Genomic DNA, 12,749 nt, shown 5'->3' with positions numbered 1-12,749 from the left:
TCTGAAAAGAGTGTAAGAATGTATTTACCAGAATGTTAAGTGGAATGCTGGGAGATATTCTTTTCTCCCAAAAGTAAATAGAAAAAAAGGCCAATTAAAAGGCCATTCCTTTTAAAATGTGTCTCCTTCCTTCAGAAAGGACCTTCACACACACTCAAGCACACACACACACGCGAACACACCAAAACAAATACTATAAATTAAAAACTCAAGGATTTTTGTAAGTTTATTACAAAAATATATGCCTCTAGTTTTAAGAAAAACCCAACCATAAAATAGGCATAAAGTAAAAAGTTAAAGTCCCCCCCAAAAACCTTGACCATTCACTTAACTGCCTTTCTCGAAAAATACCCATACTTCCAAGATTGCTTGTGTAGCCTTACAGACATTTTTATGCATCTATATGCAAGTCTTTTTGTTTTAAACACAAATTGCAGCATACTATATGAAGTTTTTAACTTGTTTTTAAATATTCTGGTCATCTTTCCTTGTCAGTATATATAAATCTAATTCATCTTTTCATAGTTGCATAGTACTCCATTGAGTATTTCTTAGACACTTCCCTTCTGTAGAAATGTAGGTTAACTCCAGCTTTTTACTCTTGCAAACCACACTGCAATGATCATCACTATACAGAACATCATTATACACTAATATCAGTATTATCTATAGGATAAATTCCTTAAAAAGACAGAAAAAGATGGTGTCAAGCAGCAGCGTAGGCAGAATCCTTTTTCCCAAATCTCTTCAACCAATTCTGGGTATTGTCTTTTTAGTCTTCACCAATGTGGTAGAAGAAAATGGCATCTCATTTTTATTTGCATCTTTTTTTTTTTTTTTTTTGAGACAGAGTCTCACTCTGTCACCCAGGCTGAAGCGCAGTGGTGCGATCTCGGCTCACTGTAACGTCTGCTTCCTGGATTCAAACGATTCTCCTGCCCCAGCCTCCCGAGTGGCTGCGATTACAGGCGCCCGCAACCGCTCTGGCTAATTTTTGTATTTTTAGTAGAGATGAGGTTTCGCCCTGTTGGCCGGGCTGGTCTCTAACCCCTGACCTCAGGTGATCCACCCACTTCGGCCTCCCAAAGTGCTGGGATTACAGGCATGAGCCATCACGCCCAGCCTATTTGCATCTCTTTATGTAAGAATGAAGATGAGTATGTTTACTGGCCATCTACATGTCTTCCTCTCTGAAATGTGTTGCCCATTTTCCTATTGGGTTATCCATGTCTCTTCTTGACAATTTTTGTAAGTTTTCTACCAACCTTTGGTCCAATGTGCTGTAAATATTTGGCCCAATTAACTGCTAAATTTGATTTGTAGTGTTTTCAGCCCTACAGAAAGTTTTTTTTTTTTTTTTTTCCTCTTGAGACAGCCTCAGTCTGTTGCGCAGGCTGGAGTGTGCAATGATGCGATCTCAGTTCACTGCAACCTCTGCTTCCCGGGTTCAAGCCATCCTTCTGCCTCAGCCTCCCAAGTAGCTGAGATTACAGGCATGTGCCACGATGCCTAATTTTTGTATTTTTTGGTAGAGACAGGGATTTGCCATGTTGGCCACGCTGCTCTCGAATTCCTGACCTTAAATGATCCGCCCACCTCAGCTTCCCAAAGTACTGGGATTACAAGCGCGAGTCACTGCACCCAGCCCTTTTTTATTTTTATCCAATTAAATTTATCTATCTTTTCTAAGTTCGAGTTTCAGGTCATACCAGGGAAGCTCTTCGCCAGACAATAACTTGGGGAAATTTTTTTTTATGTAACTTCTAAATCATTACTTAAATGTCGATAATACTTATACACCAGCACCTGCAGAGACAGCTCCCTTCCAATATCAACATCAATTTTTTTTTTCTTTTTTGAGATGGAGTCTTACTCCGACACCCAGGCTGGAGTGCAGTGGTACGATCTTGGCTCATTGTAACCTCCGCCTCCTGGGCTCAAGTGATCCTTCCACCTCAGCCTCCCAAGTAGCTGGGACCACAGATGTGTGCCACCATGCCTGGCTAAGTTTTTCTATTTTTGGTAGGGACAGGGTTTCACCACGTTGCCCAGTCTGGTCTAGAACTTCTGAGCTCAAGCAATCCACCCACCTCAACCTCCCAAAGTTCGGGGATTACAGGTGTGAGCCACCGTGCCCGGCAATATAAATTACTTAACAAAAAAAAGCCAACCACTCTTTCTCTAAAACTTTCCTATAATCAACTGATGGGCAAGCTCTGTGCCAATTAAATATTGCTTACAACTACTATAACAAAGGTTTAATTTTTTCCCTTAAATTTCTTTTTAAAATATAGAAGTAGAGAAATAGTAACTACCAATAGGTTTAATTTCTAACAAACCCTTCAATCCTTAAACTATCAACAGCATAAATGTAAAATAAAGTCCAACAACTAGATTTTCCCTATTGTAGCTATAATTTAGTCATCTCTACAAAAGTCAATGAATACTTTCTGTACACTTGTAATTTTGCAATACCAGAAAACTGCTTTATGGTGCTACCAACAAAGTATTCTGTTCTTTTCCATTTTAAGAAACTGAAACAAACAAAAGCATTCTACTTCAAATCAAAACTATAAAATAAGCCTTTCAAGTTAGCATATCAATTCAAACCACTACTTGAAGCTAAATTAAATGGTTAATCTAGCCACCCTCTCTCTGTTCCCCATAAAGGGAGGTGGGAGGAACCCTGATCATAAGTGTTCTATCTCACAGTGCCAGCTGCCAGGCATTTAACAGCCTTCCATCTCTAAAGCTGACTGGCACAACAAGTAATACAACTTGGAAGTTAAGGCAAATGGCAGAACTCAGAGGCGAAAAAAGAATATTTTCCACAATTTGTATAGCACTTGTTTAGCACGTATGTGTTTCTGAAGTGGTGGTCAACTCTTCAAACTACACGAGAAACATCACACCACTTCACGTCAACCACTGCCAATTCCATTCTGGCCTCCTTCCCCTTTGGGGACTATTCAAAAAGTTACTATTTTCTTTTACAACTACTCACCCAGGCCTCTTCCACTGATGAAAGCAGGCAAAGCCCACGCTGTGTGTCTGTCTCCTAGAGAAGATTGCCTCTTTTATTTATCGCCCCTTGGCTTTATTTTCACAGTGAATTCCTGGCTTAAATGCAATCAGCCAAGAAACCCTCCCTATGTGCTCTCCTGTCATTCCTCATTGCTTGCAAGCAGAGTCAAGCACAGAGAGAGGGAAAAAAAAAAAAAAAAAACTCTCAACATTGCCAGCCAAGCCATAAAAATTCGCGGACTCTAGTTTGTTATACTGAGAAGCCACAGATGTGCTTCCATCCATCGCTAACCGGCAGGAAACAGACAAACAAAAAAAAGGTATAACTTGAAAGAATGTTAATTAGATTTGTTTTAAGGAAAAAAGGATAGATGAACAGCCTCAAAAGCTAAACCCCCTCTAGACAGAAGGAAAGAGTGCCCAACATAGAAAAGGCAACACTGGGGGCTGCCTTTGGAAATAAATGACCATGCAGAAAATCACGTTTGCAGATTGCATTAGAATTCAAATTAACCAGACAGGATTAAAACAAATCGTAATTCTTTCTTGGGGCCCCTATCCAGACCCCCACCCCACTCCCAAAGAAAAGAAGGATAAAAGGAACTGACTACAGAAAAAGAAAAAGGATTAAGTTAACAATCAAAGAGATAGAGATGCGTCCAAATCTATCCCCATTCATTCGGTGCCGGATTCACCATGCTACAATTTCAAGTACACTAACATGGGAGGGGGTCAGAAAATATGCCATTTGCAATCAGGAGAAAAAAATGGGAAGTTTCACTACAGCATTATTCTTTTCAGTCTGGCTCAAACATTCCCATCGCTATGGCTGAAAAAGATCTGGACAGGCGAAAAAGAACATTTTGGGGGAGGGGGAACAGAAGACGCTTTTAAACTAAGGTATTTGAGAAAACTCTCAGGATCTGTCAGAGAAAGGAGGGCTGTGCAGCTCTAAATCACGAGTCCTTCTCTCGCCTTTGTCAAATATCTTCTACTTTACAAGCCCTGAAAAGAAATAAAGAAACTCTTTTGTTTGGTTTCTCCTTTTCGGAGGGTGACAGAAAACTGAAAAGGGCACAAATAAACCTGAAAATGAGAACAAAGTGCTGGGTCGTGCGGGGCTGCCGCGCCGCGGGGACGCGGGAGCGGCCGCCTAGCCCTCTGCCTCGCGCTCCTGCAGCCCGCTCGCCTCTTATGCTGCAAGCGGCAAATCCGCAACTGCTGACCGCGGCTCGCCCGGGGCACCACGACCTGACCACACAGCGCAAACAAAACTCGGGCGGCGGGGCACAAGGGCTGTGCCGCGGCCCGCACAGGGGCGTCTGGAGGCAGCTCCAGAGAAAAGGGAAGCGCGAGCGGCTCCTCCTCGGGCTCGCGCCCTTTAATTAGGGGGCGTCCTCCGGGCGAGATGTCCCTCCGGAGACGGAGTCTGGTCCGCCGCCACCTCCCCTCTGCGCCGCTTGGAGACTGAGGAGGCGCAAAGAAAAGGACATTTAAACCCCGGGCGGCCAGTGGAGCTCGCCCGGGCCAGAAGCCACAGCGACACGGGAGCGCCGCGGCCGCTCGCCCGTCGGAGCCCTGGGAGGAGCGGCCACCGAGCGGCTTTAAGCGTATTCCCCTCCCCTCAAATCGCGTGGGGCGGGGGCCAGAAAGAAAAAGGAGCAAGCGACAGGCAGTGGGAGATGGGGGGAGCGCCGAGCGGCCGGGCCGCGGCCGGCATTGTCTGCGGCCCGCGCCCCCTCCCCCGCCCCGCACAGCCCCGCCACACACACCCTCGCGGGAGGCCGGCCGTCCGCCCGCGCCTTTGTCCACATCCAGCCCCGAAACCGGCGAACAGCCCTCCAGGATGTGCTCCCCGGAGGAGGGCGGGGAGGGGAGCGCGGGCCGGGGGCGCGGAGCCCGCGGAGGGGCGCGTCCTGCTGATTCATTTCCCACTCTCGCTGGCCCGTCCGGGGCGACGGGGGGGCAGGGAAGGGAGGGAGGAAATGGGCGCTCCGCTCAGAAGGACCATCCGGACCAGTGAGAACACCCGCAGGGGTGCGGGCGCGCGCGGAACTAGGGGCTATCCGCAAGAAAGAAGCGGGCGGCCCCCCACCCAGGGACTGACGGACGGACAGACGGCTCCCGGCTGCCCCGTGACTCACCGACTTGCAGGACGTTGTCTACGCAGCCGCTTTCCAACAGCGCGATGCCCCGGCGGAAGGGAAGCCGCGTCTCGTCGCCGCCGTCCGCCGCCCCGGCAGGCCCCACCGACGGGGCCCCGGCCCCTGCGGCGGCGGCGGCGGCGGCGGCGGCGGCGGCCGAGGTGGCGGCCGGGGAAGACGAGGAGCCGCCGCCGCCGCCGCCGCCGCCCGCGCCGCCGCCCGCGCCGCCGGGGCCGCCGCTGTCGTCGCCGGGGCCGCCCGCGGCGCCGCCGCCGGTGTTGAAGGACGAGTACATGCAGATCTCCCGCTCGCTGCGGGGGAAGGACCAATAGACTATGCGGCGCTGCACCGGCTCCGGGATGCGCTCAAAGCGCTCCTCCACGCGCTGGAACGGCCACTTCTCCGCCACCCTGCGCGCCGCGATGTCCAGCAGTGACTCGGGGCTCTGGGTCTTGCCCGGCGGCAGCAACCCTAGCGCCGCACCGCCCCCGCACGCCGCCGCCGCCGCGCCACCCGCCCGCGGGCCCGGCCGACAGGCAGAGCTGTAGCCGCCACCCGCGCCGCCGCCGCCGCTGCTGCCCCCGCCGCCGCCGCCGCCCGGCCGGCAGCAAAGCCGTTTCGCGGGAGGAGGCTGCTGTCCGCGCTCCGCCATGACCGCGCCGCTTCTAACCCGACAGCGGAAGTGCTGGGACCCTATAAACGGCACTAGGAAGCGCGACACGCACACGCCGTCGCGACGCCACGATGCCATCTAGGGCCCGCCGCTCCTTGTATGGGCACAAGAGGTGGGGCCTCCGCTGTGACGCAGAGGCTGGGGCGGGGCTCCGATAGGGGGAACCTAGGGCCGGGGGCGGGGCCTATGCAAATCACTGGGCTGAAACATAAATAGAGCGCTTGGCGGACACGGGGGTGGCGGGGGCGGGCCGTTTTGGTGCCTGGTGGGTTGTGAGAATGTCAGGCTGCTGTGACGCGGGGGGGGCGGGGCTCAGGCGGGGTTCCCGTGGGAGGGGGCGGGCCGCCGGGCCCGGCCTGAGGTAGGTGGGTCTCTGCGCTCCCTGCCTACCCCACTTCCCCCTCCAGTTCTCAGCCTCTCTTTGAAGTCCGAGAAGTGAGGATGCGCCTCGTGGGTCGCAGCGGGGAGGAAAGGGGAGAAGAGGGGGTGAGCGAAGGGGAGGGTTCCGAGCTAAATGGAGGGCGGGGCCCACGGGCCGATGCCCCACCCCCCCGTCCCCCTGCCCTTCGGGGGAAAAGCCTCTGGGCGGAGGAGGCGCTTTCAAAACAAAGAAATGCGGCTTGGAGCCCGGGGGTCGCGGGTGGAGAGGAAGGCGGAGGAGGCGCGGCCGAACCCGAGCGCCTGCCAGCTTCCGTTCCAGCCGGTGCAGGGGAGCTCTCCCCACCACCCGCCGAAGCTGCGGCGGGGAAGGGGGAGGATGGCTGCGTTCGGCGGCGGCTTTCCACTTCACTTTTGCAGACCTGGTGTGGAAGGAGCGCGCCCGCTCTGCTACCCCGCGTGGCTGCAGTGCGCCCATCTCCGAGCCCCGCGTCCGTTCTGTCCCGGCTGCAGGGCTGTGCCCGAAAACACTCAGAGCGATCGGAACGTGCCCAGCAGCCGCGCGACCCGCGTCCGGAGCCGGCTGCCACCGTCCCGCCCTCGCTGCCTCAGCCCCTCGGGCCAGGAAACCGACCCGCCCGCTAGGCGTTGAGGAGCTCCGACCGCCCTTGTCGGTCGCGCGGACGAGGCCCCGCTCCGGGCCGGGGTTTCTCCCGCTCGGGGTGGAACGCAGCCCGGGCTGTGGGTTTAGCAGACACACCTTTGTGAGTACACACGCCGCAGGGGCGCGCGCAAGCCCCACGGGAGCGCGCACACACCGCCCAGCCGGCGACAGACGGCGGCTTCGGGCGCACTTGGGTCTGCGGCCCGGCTCCCACCCCGGCGCCCGGCTGCGCGGAGTCCAGGCGCTCGGGAGGTGCGCCGCGCTCTCAGTCGCCTTGGCGGCGCCCGCAGGGCCAGTCCCCTCGGGTCCGGGCAGCGTAGGGGTGGACCAGGGAGAGCGAGCGCAGAGCGCAGCTCGCTGGTGGCTGGACGCGGGCGAAGGCGGAGAAGCGAGTCCCTCTCTGAACCCGGAGCCCTGCGGACATTGTTCGCGCTCCACAGAGCTCGGTGAAATCTGCGTCCAAGCCGCAGACTTAATTACCGCGTCGGAGACATGCTTCCTCCCAGCCCCACCTTCTGTTTTTACTGTAAACAGTGGTGCTGATCCGCTCCCATTGTTGGAGATAAACTCTATCTCCTTTGACACTTTCGCATCTTTTAAGGTTATTGGCTGCTCCCCACCCGCCTGCCTCGCAGCCTGGATTTAAAGGGATAGCGCGCTTAGGCGTTTTAAAGAAAATCGCCCATTCGGGGCCGAGGCCCCGGAAACCTCGAGCTACACAGTGGGCCTTCACAAGTCCCAGGCTGCAGGTCCCTGGGGTCGGGACGCTGGCCGACTTTCCACAGCTGCCTTACTTGTTAGGAAAATTTTTGTGACATTATGTTTTTGTATATCCGTCCGTTATTTTTCTGGGCACTTCTTTCATGTCTAGGAAAAAGCCTGTGCGGAAAGCTGGAAGATCTTTATGGGCAAGTAGAGGGGGAAGTCTCTTTCAGGGGTTTCATTTCTAGATCTCTTTAAAAATAAGAATAATCTTAAAATTGTATAAAACATAGGTATAGGAGACAGTAAGTTTAAAAGTAAAACACAAGTTGGGCTCTATTCTGTTCAGAAATTCATGATACGACTTAGGCTTGTATAATGTGTAGATTAGCAAGCATTTTCACACATAAACACATAGAATCACTGAACTGGAAAGTCAGCGATGACAAAACTGGTGCCCCCAGACAGGATAAATGACTCATTCAGGGTCATAGGGGTTGTTAGTAGAAGAGATTAATTCACATTGAACAGGAAAATAGGTACCTTTGGAGGTGCCTAACTTTTAGAGCTTTCGTTATTATAACGAGCAAGAGACTGGATTTAAGGCACCTTCGTTTGCTGGAGGGATCTATTACAAGCTCTCTAATTCAGAGACAAATGAGGAGCCACCAGCTCAGCCTGACCCAGCCGGCCCTCCCTGCACTCTCTGGCGCTGATTACTGACTCCCTCTTGAACTGGCCCCCTCTCTGAGTTTCCCGGAATTCTGCCATCCCTCCAGTGTCTCCAACTCCTCTTTTCCCTACCTCTTTTTTGTTTATCTTCCTTCAAACTGTTTAATGTACACCCTGCCTTGCAGCCTATCACGGTCCTCTTCATTTTGGATGATCCACCACTTGGAGAGTTTCCACCACCCACCATATAACCAACCGTTTCCTACAGTATCATCTCCCTCTCTGGCTCACGTATTTCTTCCTGGTGGCCAGCTCACTTTTCCATCACCACCAGGATGCCCACGGCCACCTCAAACCCAAAGAACCACCTTTCCCTAGAATCCAGGTTCTCTTCTTTCCTTATATTTTTGATACTGTTGCCACCTGTTCCCAGGGCCCCAAGCTTTTTCCTCTGCCTTTGCCTCTTTCCTGCAACTCCCACAGTTGACTTGTATTGTCTATCCCAGCCCCTCTGGCTGCTCACAGTCAGTTATTCCTCCTCTTCACTCTGCAGGAGCCTCCTCCCTGGTGTGTCTGTATAGCCTTTCCTCCTCCAAATCATCCTCCACCCAGCTGCTGTGCTTCCTAAAGTACATTTCGGATTGTGTCACCCTCCTGCTCAAGTCCCTTTAAATGGCTCTCTGCTGCCTACTGGAAGAAATCCAAACTCAGATCTGATCTTGACCAAACCCAACTTTTCAGCCTTGCCTCCCACTAAAACCCAACGGAACATTTCCCAGTTCCCCAGCAGGAATTCTGTTATGTCCCAACAGGACTTCTCCACCCCACACATTTGCTCAAGATGTTCCTGCTGCCTGAAATGTCTCTCCCTTCCCTTGCAACTTGTCAAATTCCTAACCTTCCTACAAGGATCTGCTCAAATCCCACTTCCTCTGGGAAAACCCACCTGGATGTGTGATCTCTCTCTCCTCAAGCCCCTTTAACACTTTGGATCGTTCTTGTGACATTTATACCATTCTGCCTAGCATCAGAGTTACGTTTACACTTGCCTAAGCCATTGTCCTTTCTCTTTGTCTCTCTCTCTCTCTTCCTCTTCCTCTCTTCCCTGGTTAGAAATTCTCTGACAGTTGGGTATATGCCTTGTCCATTTCTGTAGTCCCTGAATGCCCAGCATTGTCCTGCAAGGTTTCTGTCTCCCCAGAGTTTAGCTACACCCAGGAGCCAAGGGAGAAGTGAGTGATGGTATGTCATCTTTGGCTAGTGCTTCTGCCATCTCTCATTTTTTTGAGTAATTATAATGTTTTTCCTGGTGTTCATAGAAATCATTACTGAATTACTTATGATTGCCCTTTTCCAGCAGGCTTCTACCCCGGGGACCAAATCAGGGATAGAGCCGCCTCCAGTGTTTACCATTAGGCAATGGTAGGAAATCAAAGTACAGAAAGTCTACTGCTTCCCATATGCAGTGACTCATATCACATCACGCCACACCACTAGTGTGGTCAGGAGCTAGGCTCCCTGGCCCACTTCATAAATAGTACTCCCAGTAGCTAAACTGATGAACTAAAGGAAGTGAGAAAGCCCCACCCAACGCCCACCTGAGCACCACATCTAGCACCCAGCCCACTGCAGTCAGATGCATAGATAGGTTGATGGACAGATGAATGGCAAAGGAATTTATTTGAGAAGGGCAGTGGAATCCTAGCCAGAGATCTCTTATGGCTCCTCCACCCTTCTTTAACTTAAAAATGAAATTTTTGAATTAAATTCAATAGTGGTTTATCAAATTCCTGGAGCAATGGTTTTCAAAGAGAGACCCCTAGAGTGCCCCAGGGCAAAATGCACACAACTTTGGAGCTGGGAAACGGAAATTAACACATGTAGCGGCTCCCCACATGAGTCGTCTTTACACTAAAGTTTGAAAACTACCCTTTGGTGACAAGAACTTCACAGGGCCCCGCGCCTAGGAGGCCTGCAGGAGAAAATGGCATTGCCTCATCATTATTGCTAGTCATCTCTTCACAGGGCCCCGCGCTTAGGAGGCCTGCAGGAGAAAATGGCATTGCCTCATCATTATTGCTAGTCATCTCAGCTAATTAAGACAATAATTTGCCATTAGTAGGAAGATTCCAAGACATGGAAATTAAATTAGATCTAAGGAATTTCAAGTCATTTGAAGATGGACACAAAGTTATATTCATTTCCATTCTCTTTTTCATACTGGGACATATTTTTTAATACTATAGTCAAAGCCAATTATGTTCCCTGGAATATAATTTGTTTAGAGGAGAATAAAAGCCTAAAACAGCATAGTTAACCTATGAACCAGGCATTCTCCCCTCCTGTGCAGTGAGAGAGCATCTCACTCTGTATGGCTAAAAAGAGTGAAGAATGAGGGAGAATAGATGATACTTCATCAGTGAAAAATGTCCAGTAACAGGGTAAAGGGCCAAAAGAGTCTTCCTGGTCAGTCATTTCCATGGAATAGATTCTTGTGCAAAGGAAGAGGTAAGCAGGGAATGATCAACCAGAACTGAAAAATTTAAAACAATTACTCCAACTTTGAAGAGGGTTCATTTTAACTTTGTTGAATCCTTGAGAATCAAGCCACTAATTTTTTTTTTTTTTTTTTTTTTAGATAGGAGCTCGCTTTGTCGCCCAGGCTGGAGTGCAGTGGCGCAGTCTCAGCTCACTGCAAGCTCCGCCTCCCGGGTTCACGCCATTCTCCTGCCTCAGCCTCCCTAGTAGCTGGGACTACAGGCGCCCGCCACCATGCCTGGCTAATTTTTTGTACTTTTAGTAGAGACAGGGTTTCACCGTGTTAGCTAGGATGGTCTCGATCTCCTGATCTCAGGTGATCTGCCCGCCTCGGCCTCCCAAAGTGCTGGGATTACAGGCGTGAGCCACAGTGCCCAGCCAAGCCACTAATATCTTACCATTAGTATTTTTGGACAGTGGGCACAGACACCATACTAGGTCCTTTACAAACAGTAACTCATTTAATGTCCCTTACACAAGAAACAAACGAAGAAACTGAGACTCAGAGAAATTTGCCAAAGGTTATTTGGCTCCTGTCTGGCCACGCAGGGATTCAAATTCTGTCAGTCTCACTCTAAAGCCAGAATTTTTTTCCATTATCCAGTATTTCCCAAACTTGTCAGGTCATAAGAATCACCCTGAGCACTTGTTAAAAATATACATTTCCTTTACCTCTCCCCTGGAGATTCTGATTCAGCAGGGCTGGGGGGTGGAGGTTGGAATCTATCTTTTTAACCCATGCCCTGGATAATTCTTCAGAATAGGCAAAATTGGGAAATATCATATTCCACACCACATTGTCACTCAGTAACCCACACTATTTCATTCCTTAAGATGTCCGCTTCTAAAATGTGCTGAATTATAAGAAAGTATATTCAACCACTGATCAATCAACCAATCTTTCCCAACCTGCTTCTAAGAACAGTGTATTCTGTTTAGATGGAAGCCTTTAAAGTTACAAGCTGGAATTTTGAAAAATAAATTATTGCATCTCAATATACACCAAAAAACCAGGCTGGCAAAATTGCTTACAAATGAATTTGTTTTAAATGTTGTGATTTGGGCAATAATTCTACCCTCAAGAAGTAAAAGAGATTTGCTTTCATTAAATATTAAATAATTTGCGTGTGTTAATTTTCAGGAAAGAAAAACATTTTAGCGTATAGTCTCTATACCATTTAAATATTATTAAAAGTTACCAGGCTATTATCATTCTGTTAGTTATTCCAATGCAAAGTGCAATGGTGAGGATCTTATAAAATGAAAACATCTTAAAACTGGAATGTTCATCAGGCTTCAAAACAGGCTTAGAACCCAGTGATCGCCAAAAGAAATAGGAAACGCCACATTTCCTTATAACCTTAATATTTCCCCTTTTGAATAACTAACTTTTTATGAACTATTTTCTTAAGATTGTCACAAGATAAACAAAAGAATACTATTTAATAGGATAATGTAAGGACATTTATTTCAGTATTTATTTACCTGTGTTAACTAGGAAAAAACTCCCATTTTTAAACACTAAAAAAGTGTTAATATAGAAGAATCATAATTTGGAAAATTAATGATTTTCTCAAAATTGCCTCACTCTACTAGGTCACTCTCTTGCAGATATCTCTGATAATGTGACATGGTACAAGAAAAAGAGGTTTAAGCCATATTCTCTAGGGAGACAAAAGATGCTGTGACATGTATGAAGGATGTATTTACAGAAAGTAATGTCATTCCAAAATTCACTTTGTGAGGATATAGAATGAGCATTTTTCAAAGTGATCAAATAGTAGTTTGTTCATTCTCATTCCTATTTGGAGGAAGTAAAGATGTAAAATCTAGACAGCCAGGTAACTTTAGGGGGCACCTTATGCCTAGACAAAGATTATTTGCATTTAAGATACATGAAAATTAAAATTTTAAACATGAAAGTCAAATTCTGAAACAAATTTATTAACGGCAT

General features: G+C 49.2%; 1 protein-coding gene across 1 annotated transcript in view; it reads right to left on the bottom strand.

Annotated features, from left to right (window-relative positions):
• Nucleotides 1-5,842, bottom strand: part of ZSWIM6 (zinc finger SWIM-type containing 6) — a 213,126-nt gene extending 207,284 nt beyond the window's left edge. The window contains exon 1 of the mRNA XM_054487360.2: nucleotides 5,169-5,842. Coding sequence (XP_054343335.1) covers nucleotides 5,169-5,820 — 652 coding nt within the window. The 5' untranslated portion in view covers nucleotides 5,821-5,842. The remainder of the gene's footprint in view (nucleotides 1-5,168) is intronic.
• Nucleotides 5,843-12,749: the final 6,907 nt, after the last annotated feature.

Source organism: Pongo pygmaeus, chromosome 4 (assembly GCF_028885625.2).
Source record: "Pongo pygmaeus isolate AG05252 chromosome 4, NHGRI_mPonPyg2-v2.0_pri, whole genome shotgun sequence".
Classification (NCBI taxonomy): Eukaryota; Metazoa; Chordata; class Mammalia; order Primates; family Hominidae; genus Pongo; species Pongo pygmaeus.
This window is presented reverse-complemented; position numbering and strand designations above follow the sequence as displayed.